General features: G+C 39.5%; 1 protein-coding gene across 7 annotated transcripts in view; it reads right to left on the reverse strand.

Annotated features, from left to right (window-relative positions):
* Positions 1 to 24319, reverse strand: part of SPHKAP (SPHK1 interactor, AKAP domain containing) — a 64402-nt gene that overhangs the window by 18547 nt on the left and 21536 nt on the right. For all 7 annotated transcript variants that reach the window (XM_036388441.2, XM_036388447.2, XM_036388440.2 and 4 more), the window contains 2 exons: positions 21744 to 21854; positions 2088 to 2147 (listed from right to left, as the gene is read on the reverse strand). In XM_036388441.2, coding sequence (XP_036244334.1) covers positions 2088 to 2147; positions 21744 to 21854 — 171 coding nt within the window. The remainder of the gene's footprint in view (positions 1 to 2087; positions 2148 to 21743; positions 21855 to 24319) is intronic.

Below are 24319 nucleotides of genomic sequence, written 5' to 3' on the forward strand. Positions count from 1 at the left end.
TTTCTGCACCACCATGGCCCATGTGTTAGTGCAGAGTATGTGGCAAAGCCCTTCAGGGAGTGCAGATTTGGGCACCCAGCCATCTGCTTTAGTTACTAACCAAGGCAACAATACTTCATTTTTTTTCCTTTTCATCCTTAAAATATTAAGCCTGCAGTACTGTTATTTCTCCTTGGATTGAATTAGATATAAGAAAACATTCTGGCTTAGAAAAGTGAAATCAATATTGGGAAACATTTCACTTTTCAGGGGAATGATCTTCAGATGAGACTAAGTATTTTTATGTGACATAACTGAATTCAGTGCTTCAATTCAGACTGATGTTTCACTGTAGCATAAAAAACTTCTCATTGTTTATTTTTTTCTTTAAAATTATAACCTTTCTGTTATCACAAACCCTTCCTGAAGTATCTCTGTTTTTCTGCCTAAATTGCCACATGTTATCAGATTTCTTAGGTAGGAAATTATCGCATTTTATATATCTTTTATTACTTCTTTGCCTTCAGAAAAAAAAGAAAAGAAGTCTGGAAGCATAATTATTTTACACAAAACCCCCCAATTTAACCCATTCCAAAGTTCCATCAGTGATACAAAATCCTAACAGTACCTATTAGTAAATCAAGTACCTGCTAGTAAATAGTTACTTATTTCATATGCACAACAGCTGTGCTAACATCTTCAGAAGTCTTCTCAGAAATGCTTTCACCACACCACTGTATTGCATAAAATTCCATGCCACTCAATGCTAATTTACAAAACCTGCATATTACACGCAGAAATGGGGACGAGGGAGTTTCCTCTTGGAAAAGAATGCATAGTACCTGTGCTAACAGGGGATTTTTATTACCTACACTGAAAACTGAGAACAGATGTCTAATTCTAAGATTGAGGAAGAAACTTTTTTTATTTCCTCTCATAGCTTTTGTTCCTCAACAAACACTGTAAACAGCTATAAAACCACCACATTTTAGAAAACAATCAGTGCTTCTGTGGCTTCAGTAAAGTAAAACCTCTCAAGCTGTTCTGCACAGTTAACCTGCTGATTCAATAGAAAAATCATTCTGCTGCAAGATGCCATATTTATTTTTGACAATGAATTTTCACAGATCCAGGATGCAGAACACAGCATAGAAAAACTGTTCCTGCTAACAAATGACTTGCAGGAGGCATCAAGGTGCCAGTACTGGTTGTTCTATGAGCTAGAAGTGTTTCCAGCAAATGAACTGTAAAGGTTTAACCAAGGAACTCCCCGGGTACTATCAGGAGATCCTACCTGAGTTCACTCACTATTGATATTGCTTTTCTATTGGTGTGCCAAACATGGGCACCAAGCCAGGATGATAAAAGGAACTGATAAAGGAAGATGTAAGCACGAAAGTGACACCAAGTCTTTCTTTAAAATGTGACTTCTGTAGATTTAATGCTTTTTTTTTTCCTGGAATGGTAAGTTTTAAATATCATATCATGATGTAGTTTGCCTCAGTGCTTGTAAAAGAACCAGGGTTTTTTACTGCTTTTTAAAAATGTCTTTTTTCCTACCCTTGTAAATTTCGGTTAAACAGATCAAACACACCTTTAGTTCTATTTTATCTAGACCCCCTCCTCAAGAGCACATAATCTACCTATGTGGAGTTTGACTGAGTAAGACAGCTCAGCTGAACAAGACCTAGATGAGTGGAAGATTTTCAGGGGCTTTTTGGCCTGTAGGACAAAAAAGAAATCACAAACTCGTGACAGAGCTGGACACCAGAAACTCTTTTCATGTAGTATTATGCCAAATTAAAAGAAAATGGATGCATTTGAACATGTCCATGTTCACTTCTCTCATAAGAAATCTACTCATATAACTGCTGTGAATTCAGACTGCAATGATTATGACAAACTTCTGGGATGGGAATAAGAAATACTATGTAATATAGTCCAGTGTTGAGACAATTTCTGATTCCTTATGCATTGCTCTCTGTAGCACTTAGAAATCTAGGGTTGGCTTTGATTTGCTCATAGAATTTTAATCTGTATTTTTACTGGAGAGTCCTGGTAGGTCTGCATAGATCCATTGTGCATGTTTTTGAGACCTGAGCAGTTACCTGTTTCACTTGCTCATCACTGCAATCATCTCTGTTGGCATCTAAATTCACAAAACAAACCTGTAATGAGAGAGAAAAAAAAAGCACTTTATAAAGTTGTATCAGAGTGGCAGCAACCCTTTTAAAGTCACTGTATTTTCATTTTCTAGCCTTGTAGCTGAAGCCTTTCACTGTGAAGCCTTTTCCTAGAACAAAAAAGGTAGAAAGGTTAGAAAAGAGAACAGCAGAATAGATGTTAATAAAAGAGGAACAAAAGGAGTAAGAGTCTATCTGTGACTTTGACATGACTTTATCTGTGCTGACAATTGGCTTGTCTGATGAATGAGCAAATGTTGCAAATAAACTGTAATACAGAGGATGTCAGTAAAGGTAGAGGAAATGTTAAAAATACATTTGATCATGTATCTGATAAATTCTTCATGTCTTGCTTTTCCAATGACTTCTTCTGTTCAGGCACTTCTTGCTAAATGTGTTGTAAGTAAGAGCAATTGTGAGTTGCTTTGAGGGTTTTCTGCACACCACATACTTATTGGAGTATTTTCCTAACCTTCCAGAATGTCTATGAGAAGTTTAACACTCTATGAAAGCAATTTTTTAAACTTGGTTCATGAGGCAATATTCCACAGGAAGTTTTCAGCACTGCTAACTGGGTGCACCACCACAGGTGCAGAAAAGCTGAACTGCCTGGGAGCACCTGCTTCACCAGAAAGTTCTACTTCTGATGACAAGGGCTTTTGCCTCTTTGATTCTTATGAGTTTCAGTGACTATTTAATGGTAGTGAGATTGACTTAAACACAAACTTCAGGCCTAAAGACCATTTCATTTGTGAAGACTTCTATTTTATTATATGCTTACTGGAAGGTCATTTTCTAGTAAGAAAATCCCTCCTCCAGCTCTGAGTTAGAAGCAGGGACTCCAAAACCAGACTGACTGTGAGGTTTATGAGAATTTGGTGTTGTCCTCATTTAACCCAAAACCTAACACAAATTCAAGGCACAGCTGAAGCCAACACCTGACTCCAAATAAACTGCAGGCCCAAAATTTAACATAAAAGAGCTGAGTGATTTTTTTTTCATACTTCTTTTTCAGTGAAGAGGAAATACTTTCCCTAATTCCATGTAAATATCCCATAGAAAATGAAATTGCTCTAAATTATCCCCTTCACCAACACTGTTGTGTTAGGCACCCAAGCTCCTGTTGTGTGCCTGCTTTTACACCAAGACAACCCTGATTTCAGTTTATATATGCACATGCCATATGTACAGATTATGACCATCTGCAGGAACAGCCAGCACAGCAGATGGAAAGATCCAGCCAGTGCTCCCACTATAAACCACAAAAAAAACCCAGTGAAGAAGAAAGCTTTTTGCCCTTTTAATTAGTTTGTCATCTTTACATGAACTTTCGAACATATTTTCGAGCCCTTTTACAATTTTTAACAAAAATATTTCTGTGTCTGATAATGACAACAATCAGGATATGCCACTATCATCTGCTGAACTTTTAAGAAATAGTAATAAAAATGTCTAAGCTACAAAATAGTAAAAATATCCTCTAGCAACATAGTATGGTGGTTATGTAATGTCCCAAACATGCTGCAGTTGATTAGACAAACACTTCTCTTATTTTCTACTGAGTTTTCACACGTAGGCATTGCACATACCAACAATAGGTAGTTACCAAAAAGCATTAGAAAATGACACTCTTGTTTTGCCCTGAACTTGCCCATGACAGTGTGAGATATGAATTTATCATGAGTGAGTCTGCAGGTGCATGGAGGTGTTTTTGCTTAGGGTACCACCAGTTTGGCCAGGGAAGGAGTGGGGCTGGTTCCAAGTCCTCCCCAGCAGGGTCACCCCATGTTGAAGGTTGGGCTGTTACTGAGGAGAGCTGTGAAAAAGCTGCACAGGAGCAGCTGTGTCTTCAGCCAAACACCAGATTCTCTGATAAACCTTGGTTTGCCCTTTGCTGCCTCCATGGGATGATGGCTCTTGACTTTGCTGTGATGAACAGTGGCACTGCCACCAGTGGCACTGACTGCCACCCCAAAGCCAGGCCCTCTCCAAGCAGCCACAACAATCATCATCTCTGCTTCAGGTGTGCATGGCACATAACTCACTAATGCCTCAGCACAAGAAACCTCAGTACAAGCAGGAATATCTAGTGCTTTAAGTCACATTATCTTTCTTTCTTTTTTTATTTTTTAATTGATTTTCAGAACCTAATGAACTTGCACTATAAAACCTGTGGTAGAACTGAATCCAGTTTCCAGATACACCTGTCAAGTTCAATTGACATTGATTTGTTACACTGCCAAAGCAGTCTTTTAGCATTTCCTGTTCTGTGGATTTTGCAGTTTTAATTACAGGCAACTTTGAAAAAAAGCCAGTTTCACAGTGGTGAAAGACACTGATGAGCTCATTTACTTTTTCCATTTGCTGGGAGCAGGAGGCAGGACTAGATGGGGAGGTAGTGTAAGCATAAATCACCTCTAGAACCCCATCCTGGCCTGCTCTGCACTACTGCTTCCTTCTAGGAAGTTCACTGTGAGGATATTTTTGTTGGAGATATTTCACCAGTGGTGCTGAAAGAGAAAATTATCTATTAGGAAAAATCTCTCCCTGTTTTCTGCTTACATAATACAAGTTTTAAGCTCTCATTAGCTTGCCTTGCTTGATTAACTTCTAGTAATTATCAGGGACACCTCCATTGAAACAAGGCAAAACAACACTAGAGAACAATTAATAATCTTTAGGATGGAAACACTGCATAAATTATGAAGGAAGAGCCAAGGTCAGGTCAGGATTTGCTAACCTCAATTTAATTCTGATTTTTTTTCTTTGTATCAGATGCAGCTTAGTTTAGCTGCAACCCAACCTTCTCCTCATCATGGTATCTTTAAATGTCAGTCCTTTCCCAGCCACTCCTTTACTTCTTCATATCCTTGACTTCCCACAAACACCTTTTCAATTCCAAAGTGTGTCTGCTTTCCCCTAACACTGACTTTCTGTCTAGAAACCACACAGAAATGTCAAGATATTGCCTTTTTTTCTGTCTTAGGAAATACTTATTTTGGAGGGAGAAAACAACAAAATTTAAATTATGTTACATAACACAAAAAGGAAACAACCACCACCCAAATTCAGGCTTTACACAGTGAGAGAGTCACCCACAACTTCCCGGGCAGGTGCCAGTGTCTGCTTTTGGTTCAGTAGTTTTTCCAAGTGTAGAAATCCCATTTGCTCAAGAGAGAAAAGAGCTGTTCTTTTGGTGAACATGTACCACTGCACTGAAATGTAGCACAAAGCAGGATGCTACGTGTCCCTAAACCATTTAATGCACTGGCACACTGTGAATAGCAGCTCTTGCACTATGCAGAGTTTTGTACATCAATAGCACAGGTTTGGGTCTGAACCCCAGCCTTCCTCTCATCAAACATTTCTACTAGGATAGCTCCAGCCAGGTTATGATCACTAACGTGCTGAGCTCTTGAAGAAGTCTGTACTTTCCACAATCATATAAAGAGCAAATAGAGAAACTATTTTTTTTCTTCTGTATTTTGCATGTTAATTTCTATGACTGGTAAGAGATGCATAGGGTATCCTGAAATCTGCTCTTGAGTTGGTGCAGAAATTATGTAGACACCTCACTTCTTAAAAGAACTATATATTAAGGAATTATTTTTATAAAGGTTTTAAGGATGTAATGTAAGCACAGTGTATTTTCCTCACTGGCAAATGGCTTCAGGATATAGTTAGCCTGGTAAGCAAAGTGAGCCACAGTCCTGTGTTCTGTGCTGTGAAGGACTGTGGTCAACACTTGCTTGAAGGGCTGCAGGAGGTGGGCTTTTTTCCCCCCCATAAAATCAAATAAATTTGCATTATACCACCCTCCCAAAAATTTCAATATCTATTTTAAAAGAAAGGAAGAGACAAGACTTGAAAATGAGAACTCTATACAGATGGCTTGTGCAACCTGAATTTTACCTCATATGCCCACATTTATGCAATGCAGTATTGCTGCCTGACTCAGTGAACAAGAAGCCTGCAAAAAGGGGGAAAATGATGTAGAATCAGAGCACTGTGTATCTGCCATTTTCTAACATTTGAGCCTAGGACTCTGTAACCTAAAGGACACCCCTAAGCAGAGTTTCTTAGTTTCTAATCCATCAGTAGCTGGACTAGGACAACACAGTTAAATAGACTATCAGAGTGGCAGCAGGAGTGTATGCAGGTGACACAAAGTGTTTCATCCCTGTCACTCCACCACTGCCCCATCCACCTGATCCCCAGCTTTGGCCTAGGTGTCCCCAGCAGGTTGGGTTTGGTGCCAAACACCTCAGCACAGGCTAAATGTCTGTGCAGATGTTTGGATTTGCACCAGAACTGTGTAGAACTCTCCATGTTCTGTGCTGTCCTGGTTGGTATTTCAGGGTGTAAATGCTGACTTGAAAATGAGTTTATAATCTCCCAGGTCTGTGCTGTTCTGCCTTTCCCATCCTCTTCCTGACACATCACTGAGCCAACTCATGCCAGGTGCCAATTCAGAGACCCCACGAGACACTCAGAGAGAACAACTGGTTTGGGACTGCTCTTTTATCTGCCCATAAAACTCATGTCTAATTTCCTACAAACAGAAGTGAAAAAGGTAATTAGCCCCAGGAGAGATCTCAAGAGAAAGTGGTTCTGAGCAGGCAGTTCCTGGGTGCCAAGTTAAAGCAGTATAAATGCCTAAATCTGAGGATGTGCAGGATACAACTGTGGGATATGAGAAGGTGAGCAACTGCTGAGGCCAGGACTGAAGGTAGTTTTCTGTAAAAAACCAGGTGAAGTGCTGGTAGGAATGCAGTCCTCATGGCAGAGAGCTGCAGTGCAGCTCCAGAGCAGGGAAGGCAGGATCAGACTGTGCTGCCCCTCACAGTTAGAGCTTCCCCCATGACTTTGTTCCCTTTAAATGTCACCATCTGCTGCTGAGCAGAGTGCAGTGGCAGGAGCAGAAGGCAGCTGTGTGTCAGGACAGCCAGCTGGGTCCTCTCTGTCCTGGTTTGGGTGACCAGATATGCAGCTCCCCAATGTCACTTTTAAATTACCCTGCTGTGCTTCTTTGCATCTTGCCAGGCTGCTTGGTGCACTGCACCCTACACCAGTGCAGTGATTTCTGATTATTATTTAGCATTACCCTTTGAAATACTAAAGGCTTGGCATTTTACTTCCATGTGGTTTCCCCTCCATATTTTGGGCAGGTATTGTTTATTCTCAGGGTGTGTGCTGTTCCTTATACACTATTATCCTAAACACTTTATCCCTTTTTAAATGTAGAACTGTGAAGGTGCAGTTTGTGAAGAGGGTGATTGAATTTTACATCAACTGTGATTGCTGTGACAGTTGTTTTAAGGATTTAATGGAATCTTTGACCACAATAATTTTTGTTCTTAGCAATAACTCTGTGATAGGATGGCAGATTTGAAATTCTGAACCTACTCTCATCCTAATTTCATCTCTGAAAAGTAGAAAAAATACAGTTGCTCTAAACTATTAGACTTAAGTCTGAGTCTCCTGGCTTTAGAAAGATTAGATCACTGTGATTTCCCCTCAGCACAATAACAGAATAGAGCTGCTCCAAGGCATTGCTCATTGGAATGGTGACCATTTCTGAGGACCCACAGCTGCATGATGGGCTCCCTCAGGAGCTGAAGTCAGTGAAAGCCCGAGGAAAAAATATTGTTTTACTCTGTACTTGTGAGCCAAAGTAAACTGTAATCCACAGAAGGTATCAAAGGAGTGGCAACAGGCCAGATTTTGACCAGAAACTCCCTGTGAGCTTTGTCTCTTTGAAAATGACCAGAATCACTCATGTATTTCTGACTTATATTAGGATGGCATAAAATGCCTTTTCCAGCAGATTGTATCCATACAGCCAGTTTGTGTGACAGGAGCATTTGTTTTGATGTTCATCTGCAAAGCTCCCAAATAGAACTTTGCATTTATTTTCACTTGTCTTATTTATGCTAATGTGATGGCTAAATAAAACCTCCTGGACTTCTTGTGATGTATAGATAGAAATGTGTGTGTAGATGTATATGTGTACTGTCTGTAAGGTCCCCTAATCACTGACCTCTCTGTTCTTTAAAATTGCAATTTCCTAAATCTTGTGATCCCAATAGAGTTTCAAGTACAGTTTTTTTTGAAAGATAAAAAAACCAAATAGCTGTGAAATGATGGTTTCTAAACAAATATTCTAAAATGTCACATAAGATCATCCATTAGCTATCAAGGAAACAGAAAAATAGTGTTGAAGACACTATAATTTTTTAACCATCTACGTGTGGTAGGACTTGTGTGAAAGGAGGCTGATTGCAAACTCTTTTTGGAAGCTTGTGGCTTTGGTCACTTCACCACAATTATTTACTAAAAGAAAACTTTCATAATTGATACTTGAGGTCTCTATGGCTCCAACTCTCAATATAAATGCTACAACATAGTTCTGATTCATGTGCTGAAAAGCTGCTGTCAGGTTTTCCCTGTGACTCAGGCTTTGGAGAGTAGAAGTCTCCCTACATTGCATCTTCAGACATCCCAAATATCTGAAGATTCATTGCCCAAATGAATCTGGGTAAATTCACTGCATTTGATGGGAATCTTGTTATCAACCACTCTGTGACTGCTCAAATGAATATGCACATGTTGGGTGTAAAACCTCCTTCACAGAAATGACTTTGCACCCATCAAGGCCAGGAGCAATAGCCAGCCTGATATTTCTACCCTTTGCTTCTCTCTCATTACCTTTAAAAAGTTTTTTTTTTTTTTCTGTCACCACTTTTATTTATAGAGTGGCATCAAAAGGAGTTTTTACTGCAGAATGAATAGAAAGTATTACTGCTTGTGCAAGATTAAAGAGTTAATGTACATTTCTGTAAAACCTTATATGCCTGCATTCATCTTCTTCATTTTTTGATAGGTCTTATTATGCTTATTTATTTTCTTTCTTTCTTTATCCATTTAAATGTTAAATAGAATCTCAGAGGACTAGATAGTATAACTGTGACAGTTAACAGATCTGATTTGAAGGCCAGTCCAAATAGAAAAATGATAAATATAAACCAATAAACCATAATTGATACCATCATTTAGCTTTGCTCATGTTATCTTGACTTTTTCCATTTCCTGTATTTGAAAATTGTTGGTATGGAAAAATTATGGTTCCATCAGACTGTTGCAGGAGGTGGTATTTTAAAGGAAAATTTGTTCATGAGCAGAATAATAACCTGAAATCAGTTTGGGGTTGCTCAGGAGCCAGTCCTGCACCTTTATTCTTTTCCTGCCTCCTCTGAGCTCCTGCTCAGGGTGGGCCTGATACTGAAATACAGCAATGAATCAGTGACCAGGCTGCTCCAGAAAGAAAAAGACAAAAGTTCATAAACCAGTACTTTTGAATTTTAGACACTTCCAGGGAAAAGATTTCATAGAAACAGTTGAAACTTTAAATTGCCAAAATTCAAAGATGCAATAAAGTTTTAACTGTTGTCGTTAATTATAGGCAAGACTCTGCTAAATAACTCAGCAGAAACAGAGGTCAGTCCCAAAAGGTTTTGTTTAAAATTACTGAAACCATCATTGACTAAGAACACCACAGTCCCAAATGCACCGACGAATATAAAATATTTAATGGTTTCTAAAACCAAGCTATTTAACAATGAAACCAAGGGGAGGGACTGACTCCCTCTAGCCCCAAACTCTGATTGTCTTGGCAGTCTCTGCCCAGGCTGGTTTGGGTAAGCCAAGAAATACAACTGCCTGCAGTCTCCAAAGCCAAACAGTTGCTTAATCCTATAAGCAACTGACGTAAAGGAAATTATGATGATGTTTGATTTACAGAAAAGAGAACATTGATGGTACATTACTAAATGAATGCTCAGATTTCTGGGACAGTTGAGTATTTTCTTAATGTTTTCTTTAACACACCTAGATACCTTTATTTGGTACAGCATTGCTCTAAACTACTATAAAAATCAATTATTTTTCTCAAAGACATTTGTATGACACATAGAAGCACAAAACGAGATTAAAGCATTATAAGTACTTAAATCCATTCTGCTTATCTGTGCACAGCAATCCATTCTGTGGTGCTCTACAGGATTTTTCAGTGCTTGAGAAAGATGAGGAAGTCAATGTGGCTAAGCCTAATTAAAAAATGCAAATGGTTTTGCTAAACAAAGATGTCAAGTGAAAATACTCCATAGCAGTGACTGTGATTGGACTCAAATTCCACTGCCCTGGGTCTCTGGGGTGTCAGGATGAGCAGGTATTATTACCAAGGTGTGAGTGGAGCTATCAGCAGACAGAAAGAGTCAATTGTGCATTACACACCTAGACACAGGCTGTCAGATCAGCAGCTAAACCACCAGTGTCTGCAGCAGTCTATTTGGGTTTGAGTTTTTAAACTAAGCTAGTTCTTCCTTACTTGCCCCCACTGCTCTAGTTATAGTTAGAGTACATTATTAGAGTAACATTATAATACATAATATGGTCCCTCCCATCTTTTAAAGTAAAATGTTAGTAGGCATCATAGTTCAGACCATGTGTGTCACTTTTGCTCTGTTTTTCACACAGTGGGGCAGGACTGCTGTATTTATTTTGCAGTCTCCCAGGCTTAGGTGCTTTTTGTTCTGGACTACGCTGGGGGAAGAAGGAATGGGGAGATGGCATTTTGCAGGGCAGCTGGGAAAACCAGCAGCTCCATAGTTCTCACACCTTATGAAACTCTTCCTGATAAATCTCCACTCAAAGCTTTCTGTGAAGGGATTTCAGGACTGTATCCAGTAGATGAGAAACTGTTGTCTCTAGATGAAAAACAGGCCCTGTGTCTTCTCTGATTAAAAAATTATTTACTAAAAGCAGATCATTCTGTAAGTTCTCAGCTTTTCAGAGGATGGGATGAGATGGAAGGAAGCATACAGGTCTGATGATAGCTTTTGATTGAGCTCAGTTGTTTGATAAATATGCACCATAAGAAATTAGGACTGTAAAATCTAACTTCTCTGGATCATTTCCTCAGCTCTTCCTTTCTTCACCAGGCCCATCCTGGCCCCAGTCCTTCTTCTTAGTTCCTGCCTCATAAAATTACATTTTTAAACCAAGACCTCGTGTTCTTTCCACTTAAAAAGGATTGTTTCACCCTTCCATTAAGAGAATTTACATTCAGCATACAAAATATCCAGCTACTGCTGACCACTGTTACAAGCAACAGAAATTACAGCTTTGTGATGGATCCAGTTTGGTGAGAGCGATGGTTTCTGTCATTTTATAACCCAACCTTTTGGGACTGACCCCTGTTTCTGCTGCAGTAGACGTGCACATCATCTGTCTGCTCATGCATGCTCTACAAACTGCAGGGCAGCTCTGCCCCAGCTGTTGGACAGGTTATAAATAGGTAGAGCTCTGAGGCAGCAAGATTACTTGAAAAAGAAGGAATAGCACAGGTTCTTGTGCTTATGAATCAGTCTGGAAAACAGCTGGCAGTCTGACTGCTGAGATTAGAAAATCTGCTTATCTCTGTATTAGCATCTTAAGGTTAACTTTTCAGCATGTTGACATGTAAGCTCTGCCACTTTCCTCTCAGTAGACTTTATTAAAGTGCAGCTCTGTCTGGTTTCTCTGTGGTATAAGGAAGGTTTGAGTTCACACCCTTACAATTTCTCAGTTTCATCTGTATTCATGAAACCTGTAGGAACTCTGGCTCTGGAACCTCTGCCTATTGTCAAATTAGACAGATATCATCCAGTGAGCTCAAAAGTGACTGATTTCACTTGACCCTGAAATTATTTCTCTTGGTAAACAGGCAACCAGAAACTCTAATCATGCATTTTTACTGAGGCTGTAATCCTAGGTGTTCTCTTGATTCTTTAAAAGTATTTAATCAAACTAATTTAAATATAATTCAACTAGTTTGTCAAATTATTTTTATTTACACAACCCACAGCTGCTTTGGGAGAATGTTTTGCCTAAACACATGTATTTTTGGACAGATTTAGGTGATTCCCCAGTGGAGATCTGTTTTACTGAGTTCCCAAATCCAATATGAAATAGCAAAGCTAAATAATTTCCTCTCACAGAATTCTTCAAGCACTTTGAGGGAACTAAAAAACAAAAAGGGTGCAGGGTAGATGTGTAGCTTTGGAAGGACTTTGCTTACTCAAATACACTTTTCAAGAAGCAAATGGGGAAATTCTTTACACTCTCACAGTAAATAAAGTGATTTTAACTGGGAAAATTAATTTTGGTGGATTTGATACTAATTCTTCCCGTATACCTAGAAAAATTACTTTAAATATATGAGTACCCACATTTGCATAATATCAGTTAAAAAGAACATGGAATATCTCAATTAAACATCTGCTGCAATCTGGAGGAGGTGGCCATAACATCAGATTTATTGAATCCATCCCCAATCCCTGTGTGTCAGACAGAAGTACCTGTACTTCTGCACACTCATCCATTCTCACAAGCTCTGTATTCCCAGAGCCAGACCATGGAGCTGCTGTAATCACAGATGTTTTTCTACTAAATTACATAGAGGCTGGCAGAAATAAAGATCTGCCCATGAGTCACATTATTAACTTTATCTTTACCATTTTAAGCTCTGCAATTAAAAAAAAAGTTATTTGTTCTATATACTTAGTTGCATACACAGTTGGAGAAAAAAATATCTGAATAACACTTCTGAGGGGTTTAGAGCAAACTTCTAGATTTCAATTTCTTGTATCTGAAATAGCAAAGCTGGGAATCAGAAAGGTGTTCTGGTCTGAACTTCTTTCCCTAAACAAGTTTCTACCAGGAAAACATCTGCCTTCTTCATGGTCACCTTAAATCTGCAGGTCTAGACTCATTCTACAGAAAGGAAACTCCTACAGTGATGATTAAAGGCTGGGCTTCTGTAGTTCCCAGCCTCTTTGCAGAAGACCAAAGAGATGAGAAGTCTGTGCATCTACTTGAGGATTGAATTGGATCTTTTTGGAAAAGGAGCTGGAAATCTCAGCCTGTGCTAGATTCCTGCAGTACTGTAAGGAGTGGTGTTTGTGGTCATTTCATGTGACACTGCAATGTGTGGTGATTTCTGTTTGTTCTTGAACTTAGAGCTGTTGTATGGACAGCTGCAGAGCATCTTTCAGGGCACATGGACACACCCTTTGTCTATACAAGGTCCTGACAGAAGTTCTTTGGAGAACACCTTTGGCAAAACACTCAGCTGCAGTTAGGTGCAACCCACAGTGCAAGCTGAGGTTCATGCTAAGAGCACAAAGCTGTGCAGAAGAACATCCACCCTGGTATGTTCTTCAAGTTCTCACACTGCCATGGGGCCTCTGTGTTTATCTGTGTGACAAACAAGTGTCCTTTCGCTCAGGAGGAGCTCTGCTGCCACAGGCCAGCACAGCTGCAGCAGAGCACTCAGACACCCTGCCTGGGGGCACACAGCTCCTGCACCCACTCAGCACACTCACAGATTCCTCAGCTATTTAAATACATAACTGTGCAGTCACACACAGACACTAATGAAGAGCAAATGAGGATTATCTGAAGCAGGAATGTGCACGTGACTTTCTTTTGCATATGGTTTCATAATGCCCAACTGTCATCTTCATTCATCTTCCTTCTGGTTTTATAGGAGGCTTTAAAATGCCTTCATGCAGAGCAGTGAGGCGTGTGACACTGCCATTATAAAGCATGTCATGGAAAAGACACTTTCCTATAATTTCTGGGAAAGAGAGATCTCAACCATTAACAAACTACTAGCTGAAATGTGTGGGTTTCAGGTAATATTCTTCAGAATGTTCCTTCAGAGTGTTCTCCCACTTTTTTTAATCATTACTATTATTTTGCCTCCTATTACTCCACCTCAGAGTAGTTTTGGGAAGCAGGAAGGATTTTGTTTCATTTCCTGCTATTAAATTGGTGTGCCGTCCTGTGTGCTCTATTCACTTCTAAAGTGTCTCCTTCTCCTGAGCATACAGACAAGTATCTACTGAAGAAGTGTATATGAAATGTATATAGTATATAGTGCTTTAAGGACTTATATAATTTTGTGAAGATCTACGATATTGTAAGAAATAAGGACACTAAAAATTGCCACTTGTTGCTTTTCTGTTGCGGGTATTTGTTTTTAGATTACAATTTCCTTTCCTCCACTGAACAAATTCTGGTGACTTGTTTTCACTGCCATTGGCTCTCATCATTTCTTTTTGGGGTCATTAGCAGTTATCACTAATATGAAGAATGCACAGTTTTAGTAAATAGGAGACTGGGAATGGTATAAGAGATGTAGCTCTCTCCTCTGTGCACAGTAAAATTTGACCTTTTATATTTAAATGGTTAAAGAGGATCTTGAGCTGGAATATGTCTTGTATGAGGTGTTTGAAATAGCCTGATAGTGACTCAGAATTAAAAAAAAAGTTTCTGGAAGACAGAGCTAATCATCCATTAGCATTTGGATGCAATGCTTGTCTCACATTAATTTCCATGCTTGCCAAAATGATTCTGGCAGAGGAACCAGCTGTGAAATGTAGAAATTAAAATATTAGTTTGGAAGTACTAGATATGCCCTGTAGCTACTTGCAAAAGGATTTGCATGAATGAAAATTTGAGGTAGCAGTATTACACAGGTGTGAGAATTTCTGTCTCCCCTTTTCTCCTTGTGCCCCCTGCTTTCTGTGCTGAGCACGATGTCACATCTATGGAACATCCCTTGGGCCAGCTGGGGTCTGCTGTCCCAGCCTGCTGTGCACCCCAGTGAACTCACTGTGGGGACAGTACACAAGCCCTGCTCAGGAATAGCAAAAGCATTTCTGTATTCATTCCCTGTGTTCAGCAGAAATACAGAACATAGCCCCACACCAGCCACTGGGAAGAAAATTACCTCCAGCCCAGCACACAGTGGTAACCTCAGAGTATGAAGCAGCTCAGGCCCATCTTCTGTACTACAAATAACTCCAAAGGCTTCATGGCAGGTATCCCTCAGTGGGATACAGCAGTACCTTCCTTATCTCACCAAAGTCAGATCAGGCTACCATCAAAAAATCCATTTGTATCAAAGTAGGACCATGGTGCTCTCCTGACAGTTTCTCTGCCCAAAATTACAACAGGCAGTTGGGAAAACATCAACTTGAAATGAGGTCTGAGCCTTCCTTCTCTTGTGTGGTCCTTTGCATGATTAGAGAGAGGCAATTTCTCTAGCTGTGAATGGAGGAAGTCTTTCTCCCATTGTTGCCCTATATTTTCATTGGGATGGTCACAAAAGCCACATTACTCCCTTCAGTTTCCATGCAAAAACCTCTCCTGTGAGCTGCACAACTGCTATCTAACATGACATGAGGTTTCCAACCACTCTCCTTGCAGGCCCTAATAGAATGTTTCCAAAAGCAGACAGCTCAGTGCATCTCCTGTGAGTCACTCAAATTCACCTAAATAAGGCCCTGACAAGACTCTCCCTTGTCTCCCCAACCCAGCCACAATTCTCTTTCTGGTACACCTTGTATGTTGTCAGAAGGATGTGTTATACTGCTCTCCTTCCAGCATTTTTAGCAGTAATGAATTTGAAATTTAGTCCAAATTATTCTTCAGAAGGTGCTTATCTCAAATGACTTGGTGGATTTATGGTTCCTGATATTTTAGAGCCTATCCCTACTTTAATGGCTGGACTGCATTAATGAATCTTCCTGTGTTATCTCTTCATAAGCCACTGCTTCAAAAACAGCTGTGAATATTTTCTTCCCATTAAAGCTTATTCCTTTGGGTTTGATGTAATTAATTGCCACTTAAGACTTAGAGAAAATATTCCAATAAATATTTATGCCACATGCACCATCTCCTCTCTCCAGTGCTCTGTATACTTAATGTTTAACAAATTTCTGCAAACCTCAGCCTGCAATTCATGTTAGAGAGAGAGACTGTGGTTGTAACAGCAGCACAGTCACAGATGTCCACTCTGGAGGTAGCACAAGAATTTCATTTCTTGACAAAGCAGGTCGTGGAGGCACTGAGAATATGCCAGAGTGGAATGCTGGAGAGGATACAGCTGCAATACCATGCCTGATCCTCCCAGTGCCTATTTATAGCTTTGTCAGAGTAAGGTTAAGCATCTGCTTCTCTTAAGGACAGATAGAAAACCACTGCAGTGTGAGACTGTCACAGAGGGACAGGAAAGAAGATGGCAGATCTAGACAGATGATTAAAGAGTGTCCCAAGTCTGAAGTTACAGGAAAGAGAAGAAAATCTATTGTCAATCTTTCACACTCTGAAATTCATGAGGCTGTGAATTTGACTGCTGTATGATACATGTGTGGTACTGAAAATGTGGAAAGGCAACCCTTTAAGAGCATATTTGAATTCTGTCTTAACATTAGCTCATATGTGAAGATATATTTTTCAGAGCCAAGTATGTACAAGAGCAGAAAGTGAAGCATCTTTTACAGATTATACAAGTAATCTTTTCAGTGGTCTTTGAAGCGAGTGCTCAGTCTGCCTGCACTGTGCTCCATAAGGCAGAGAGCAATTGGTGAAGAGGAGGGGTTTTGATTCCCTGTGCAAGCCAGAGAGGGGCTCTCTGGAAGGTTCAGTTCCTTACCACAGCAGCATGAACACCCACACATGCCTGAGAAAGGACTACAAGTCAATGCCAGAATTTAGCCTGCTGCTGTTGGTTCCTGCACCTTGTCAGGATGTAATTAAGGTATCGTCAAGCTGAATAGGAAGATGAGACTTAAACCTAAAAATATCTCCAGTAATTATGGTTTAGATCTGGAAAGCAATGGATGGATTTTGATTTCTGAAAGAGACAATGCTGTTCCTGAAGATGGTTGAGTAATCATGGAGTGAAAGGTAAAATAAACAGCCTTGTAATTCCCTGTCTATGACATTGTGCTGAGGTGTGCAAGCAATCTCATGAGGGAGGAAAAAGGTCTTAGTACGTAGGTCTGGTGGTTTTAGGCAGAAAAATAGGGCTTTGCTATGTTTGCTAGCAAATGTAAAACTTCATTCAAACACAATAGAACAAAGCACCAGTTTCAGCTGTGCATGGTCACTATTCAGGAACACACATGGCTTTGTTTTAAAACAAGCCAACAAACAAAAATCTCCTTTGGGATTCAAGATTGTACTTCTGTATCTGCCTGTGTAAAAAGCCTTGCTGACTACTACTAGCCTGGGGAATAATCCTTCTTTCTGAGCTCCTGTAGGACTACACCATCACTCTTCAGTGAGGGCATGCTCTCATTCTCTGGACACTCTGAATACTGTATTGGATAAATGGGCCCTGACTAAGGGATAGAAAACGTCCCTGACACAGTGTCTGCACTATTGTTAGCAAGTTACCTAGAAGTAATCTAGTATCAAAGACTGATAAAAAAAAAATCTCTGTATTTCTACCTAAACATGCAAAGATACGTAGTGCCATATCTTTAAAAAGACTTGGGTGAAGAAAAGAATGAAACCACTCATAATATACTTTATTTCAAGTGAAAACTGCTGTAATTTATTTAATCAAAATACACCTTGCCAAAGATTTTTCCTTCCTGCATATGTTATCATTCAGTTTGAATTAATTTGTGGTAGCTGTTTCCTGGATGTTTTTGTTCCATCCCTTGAGTGAGCAATGGCATTTATCTAACAATATGGTGAGATGATTCAAGGAAGACTTGGCTAGAAAAACTAATTTCTTAATTTCATAGTTACTTTTCTCTCTGAATTGATTTACTGCACATTTGTACAAATGCCAGGGCAGTAAACGAGATGAAGCAGGAGCTGGAGGAGGAGGTGAGACCTAAGAAGCCCTGATTTCACCAGCTCAAATTAGTGCATAAGGGCATCCTTAACCTCCTCCTGAAGTTATTTGAAAGCTTGATGGCTAAACTGCAATGAAAGTGAAAATGCTGAAATACCTGGTTAGGACAGCAAAGCCATGTGGTTGCAAGGCAAGCAGCCAGCTCTGAAAATCCAGCCATTGTGATAGTAAAAGGACATTCCTCACTATGTCAGTTAACAGAGACACCACAGGCCATGTGCTCCATCATCACATCACCTGTTTGCTTTGGTAACAATCTGGTTTCTCTCTCACTTGTCACTCACTAAGGTAAGCATTGCTTCCTCTCTTTGCAAAGTTTGTCTCCTAGGCTGGGTATGTTCTCCTGCACTAAACTAAGCAATTTAACTAACCCTAAACTGTAATTCTTTCTCCTTCTGTGCTGCAGATGGATTAGGGTTTTTCCATGTGGCATTAACCCACTCAGTGGCTGCTGCTGCCTCCACTGTCCCACTCCCCCAGTCATTCTGTCCTCTACTTTGTGCTTCCACCATCATCATCAGACCACTCTGCAAAAGGTGCCAATGGCACAGGGGCACAGAAGAGCAGCCAACAATTAGACAAGAGGGTGTTTAACCATGGCTGAATTTGACTGAAGTTTGGGCTGCTGTCCTTGTCCTTTCCCTCTGCTCTGACCATGTGGGCTGGATCTAACCCACATCCAACTGCCTGTGTCTATGCAAACAGCCTGCTTTACTTACATCCCTGTGAGGAGCATTCTGGAGTGAGCATTTTTGTAGTTACAGAGTAGGAGCACTTGCAAATGGAAAAGCTGCTGGACTATTTCAAGAATGTTTCAAAACCTTTAACACCTTATTGAAACTGCTGTCTCATCCATCTGCCTGCAAATCCAGTTTTTTCCTGAGCTTTAAGGAGATATAAAACAATTTAAAATGAGCCCTTGTCACATCCCGACTCTTTAAAAAAATATTATCTAGCTAAAGTAAGAAATGAGCACTGCTTCTAGGTGATTTGTTTTAATTGAAAGGCAGGTATTTTCCACCTTCCACGCTGCCATTTAGGGGTGTAGTTTCTGCTTTTCCAAGATATTTGCCAGGAAGTTTACAGGATTTCTGCCAGTCTGGAAATCCACTGCCCCTCTCACAAAGGCACACTGCTTGGGAAGGAGAGGTTCCACCTGCCTGCACCAGTGCTTCTCAAGGACAGTTCTCTGCTAGGCTGTGTGGAGTGGGAGTGTCTTTCTCCCAGCCTGTCTGTGTTGGGACAGGATGGGTGTGCAAAGAGCAGTGGGTGTGATGATTTTATGGGGAGGTCATTTGAGCCTGGGTATGTTTTGAGAGAATTTTTTTTTTTTCAGTGTAAATATAATTTCTAATGGCTTTTTGCTGGCCTGGAGCATGAAAGTCAGAGAATATCTTGAAAATTCACTTATAAGCATCTTGAACCAAATGAATGCCAAATATCTTGTAGGACTATACCACAATTTTTTTCTTCATTTAGTTTTGTTTCCTGCTCTTTTCCTAAATAATAGTTTAATGACTATGTTCATGAAGAATTCCTAAAAGAAAATTAAGATACATCTTTAGCAGGGTGGCAATACCCCCTTAAACATGGAGACATTGTAGAAGCATTGCAAAGAAAAGTGTTAAATCTTAGCAACTGCTAACATAAAGTCATCATTGACATTTCTGTGTGCAAGATAAAGAGACTGTGCTTTAGGAAAGTCCAATGCTAGAAGAGAACTATAAGTCATCTAATTAAGCAAGAATTTAGATTTCTTAACTTGTACTAACATAAGCCAACCACAAATATTCAGCACTGGTAATTAATCTAGATCTAGATATTTGGAGGGAAATTAGGGACAAAGTATCTATTAGTTTTCTCTTTTCCAATAAGGTCTTCATCAAAGCATGTCAAAAGCAGGAAACATTTGTTATAGGTCCAGAGAAAGAAAGCTGGCAATACTGGAGTAAGAAAAAGTATTCATTTTTATGTGAAACTACTTTTATGAGGTCACTCCACAGGGTAAGAAGAATGTCACATTACAGAAATTTTAATTGCATTTATACATCACTATGTGGATCTTATGCCTTTTATGTCTCACAAATTCATGTATTTTATTCTATTAGGTGGATTTTGATTATGTTCTCATTCAGTAGAAACAAACAAAACAAGACATCCACAATTAAACTACTTGCAAAATACTACCTGATTATATTAACAGGAAACTATGCACCCTAATCTCAGTGGTAAACTGCTGCTAAACAGTACCACTGTTAACTGAAGTAAGTTTAATGAAATGTTTACCAATTAGACAAATATCCTCCAGAGAGAAAAAAAAAAAACACTTATAATATTAGTGTAGAGGAAAAAGCTCTTTAAGGTACTTTAACCTTTTAAAGCAGACAGCATGGCAAAATCAGAAAATGCTGCCTGAAATAAGGAGGGTAGCATGGCATAATCTTCCTACAACAACTTATCTTTGCTTGGTATGCCCAGCCTATCAGAGATAAATATAAGATTCTATGAAAAATTAAGCAAAAAGTCAAAGCTCAACAGGTAAAAAAGCAAGCCAGAATTAATTCTTATATTATTATTTGAGGTAGTAATTTCCTCTGAGAAAATAAGCCTAATTTTTAGGATATTAAATACTAAATAGTAAAATTAAGTGCCTGTAGTCAATATGTTTTACATTAAAAGTAATCCCTTCCTATATGAAAAAACGAGGATACCACTGGTTATCTGCCTGAGGAACCTGCTCTGGTTAAGGATGTGTTCAGGTTCTCACCTTGAAGGGTTGCTCACTTGGGACTAGGTGCTGTATTTTGCTCACTCTGTCTTGTGGAAACTGATAGAGCAGTGCTGAGTGTGACTGAATTAAGCCCAATAACCTCTGGCCATATTCCTAAATCTCAGGGCTGCAGTGACACTGCTGTGTCCCTCCTGTTGCTCTCAGGCACTCTGTGTCACCCCGGGCAGGACATGAAGGCTCCAAGGATGGAGATTGAATTTCCTGGCAGCTCCAGCCTGGGCTCATCAGCTGGAGCTGAATTCCCTGTCCCTGAGGGAATCCCAGCAGGCTCCATGAGAGCCCTCAGCTGGTCTTTAGGCTGTGTGCAGCACAAGCAGTGCTGGAAACCTGTTACCTGAGATAAAGCTGATCTTTCCTAAAGCCCTTCTTTGCTCACTGAGACCAGGGAATAGCATTCCAGTAGGATTCTGGGGAAAGATCTGCTCTTCTCAGTCCTCCACCAAGTAAAAAACTATTAAAAACATAGCCATGTATTTCCATCTAGTTTCATGTAGATAGTTTATAAAGCAACATAACTCGTATTTCTTCATGCACATTGTTAAACAAAAGCTGATCTTAATCGCATTATAACCCACAATAATGAGACTGAAATTTAATTTCAAGTGCAAAATAATTCTGTATGAGCTCTTCAGCAGCTTCCTTTCATCTAACATGGAAAGAGCTTTTTCTCTTTAATTGTGTCTCTCTGCCTTCAGGAACATTGAGCAGCCTTTTAAACATCTGCTCTTTCCAACCTGCCACTTAACAAGTTATGGTTCAGAATAATTTTCTCTATGGCTTATTTTTCTCTCTTGTGAGTTGCAGATTATGAACATAAAAAAATACAGAGAGCCACCAAAGTCTGAAAGCCAAATATGGGGAAACCTCTGCAGCAGTCCTTATTAACGTGCTCTGCATAGAAATCTGTATTTTTAGTTTGTAAGTTTGCTTTTAAAAGAAAGCCGGAAATTACAGACTATTTTTGGTTTCACTGTTGTCAGCTCCACAGCCTATCCAAATAACTCTCAAGGAGGAGATGGCAATGAGTACTTACTGAGGCACAGTTGCTTTCTGACTTGTCTTCTAGAAAGCCAATTTGGCATGGTGTCCTCTGATTCTGCAGCCAGTAGTCTGTTGATTCTAGCAGACTGTTACTGCAGAGAATCTGTTAAAACAGTTAAAAATAGTTAAAATAATTACAGATTTTTCTGAACCCTATTGTACTTTGGGAGCTGGAACCCTATTGTTGTAACTCAATGGAAATTTTGTTGACAAAATTGGGAGAAATGGGTTAGGGGGGAAAGACGGACCTATTGGTTTGGACCTGTCCAGTTACTGCACCTTTAGTCAAATCACTTATATATCCCCTGAAGTGTGAACCTATTTTCTCCCAGAACTGAGAGTCCTTGGGGGCAGACACTTAAAGGAAATGCCCAAACTGAGTATTTTTATTGAAAAATATGCTATTAGTTTTGTTCTGCATTAAAGTGATAAACAGACATACTAGGAAAACGAATTATTCGATTACACCAGAGTACACCAACTTGCAGCCTTTATGACTGACTGTATCTCTCCCCACAGTAGATCAGTACTACTCATTCTGCCAGCAGCCTCATTTCTGGGACTTCCAAGGCTCCAAACTCCTTCTTCTTAAACAAGTTTTTCTGTTTTCTGAGAAGCTGAATATTTTGCACCTTCTGTGATGAGTCCTGAGGTCAGTCAGCACCCTGAGACCAAAACCTTGTGTTTAATTTCTGCGTTGACTCAGCCCTACAGCTTAGATTAAACTGAATTCTTTACTTTCTGCCTCTCTACTAATATTCTACCATGAAAAAGAGGGACCATAAGTATCTTTAAAACAGCTAGGGAACAGCAGGAAGAATATTGCTGCACCATTGGTGCTACTTCCAGAACATTTCCTATGGCTTATCATCTTCACTAGGCAGCAATGTTAAGAGGTGTGTTTGTGAAATAGCTGTATATTTTATTTGTACTTCTTGCAATTCTTGACTACCTGGAAATAGCCTCTATGCTAATTTTTGGACTTTAAGTAATTATATTTAAAAATAGAAATTTGTTGCTATATCTAGGGAAAGAAAATCTATCTACAGTACTTTCCTTTACCTGACTGCATGTTTTGTATTGACACACATTTGTCCTACTTCAAGAACACTTGATCTCTAAGCCTAGATGCCTTCTTTAAGAAGGGAAATGAGAATAACTTGTGAGTCCTTCTCATTTCTCAGGGAAGATGAATGACTGTGGAAAGCTCATCTGGCCAGTTGACACAGTTTTCTAATCCTTAGGGCCATCCAGAAGTAAGCTTATTACCACCCACAGAATAACTCCCACTCTAATTTTTATCTTTCTGGTAGAAAGTGAGTTGCACAGTTAGTATTTCACTCCCTGTATTATACTGTTATTGATTTCTGAATAAAAGTCAGCAGGAGAGCGACGAGGAGGTAATGGGGAACACCACAGGCCCTGAGCTTGGCCTGCTTCATTCCCCTTTTTTGGTGCCCTCCATGGAGACTTCCCACCTTTGTGGTTGTTTCTCAGTACACCAGCCTTGCTATGGGTTTTCTTCCAATGAGCTTTAAAATAAAAATTCAAGGTTCACTAAATACTCATGGGAAGTGACTTTCTTCTGAGAATGCCAAAGGCTCATGAATACTTCACAAGCTTCTTCTTGGGGGCTGCTAGCTAATCTTGTTTACCAGTGCAACAACTCTGCACTCAATAAATTTTATAACCTCCCATCTCAGTGCAAAAAGATTCCTGCCATCATAACTAACTCCAAGACTAGACAGGGAAAATAATACTCTCCATATCCCACAGAAACAATTTCCTGTTAGTGTAATCAACTGTTGTGTGGGTTTGGGTTTTTGGTTGTTTTTTTTTTTTTTTTGAGGAAATCTTGAAGCATTATGAACTGGTTGGTAAAATGTAGAATTAAGCATTGTTTTCCTCTTTCTGAAAAATTACCATTCTCTGAGGCTTTGTGAAGACAACATAGAATAGAACATACAAAACCACACATAAACATATATATATATATATGATTTCAGATTTAATTAGACTCTAGACATTCTCATCCTCAAGGGCTGAAGTTCTAATAACCTGTTAAAACATTATTTTGCATACATAGGAAACTTAAAGCTCAAAAAGCTTTTGCTGCAACAAGCAATCTTGTTTAATTCCCTTAAAGGTCACAGTGAATTTTTCTTCAACCTTAATCACTTTAGATCTTTCTTTCCCAAAACTCAGTTTCTGAGAAACTGTGATAGGCAGAAATTTATCATGCCAAAACAAGCTGCAGATATCTTTGGTGCTGCTCATCTTTGTCTCAGAAGGACTTTGTCTCATTTCAGACCAGCTCAATCATAGCAAATGTATATTGTACATGACAAACCCATGAAATGAGCTGGGCAGACCACACTTCACCTACTTTGTCTCCTGTGGGATGTTAAATGACCCTTGGTACCTTTAATTTTCTTTCAGAGACTTTTTATCAGGAAGCAAATACTGGTAAAGACATGTTTTGGTCTGGTCAGGTCAGGTCATGGTTGCCAAGCTTGAGTCACTCCAGGGTGGTTTATGAGTTCCAAAGCTTTACATTGCATTTAATTT

The sequence above is a fragment of the Molothrus ater genome, chromosome 10, assembly GCF_012460135.2.
Source record: "Molothrus ater isolate BHLD 08-10-18 breed brown headed cowbird chromosome 10, BPBGC_Mater_1.1, whole genome shotgun sequence".
Taxonomy (NCBI): domain Eukaryota; kingdom Metazoa; phylum Chordata; class Aves; order Passeriformes; family Icteridae; genus Molothrus; species Molothrus ater.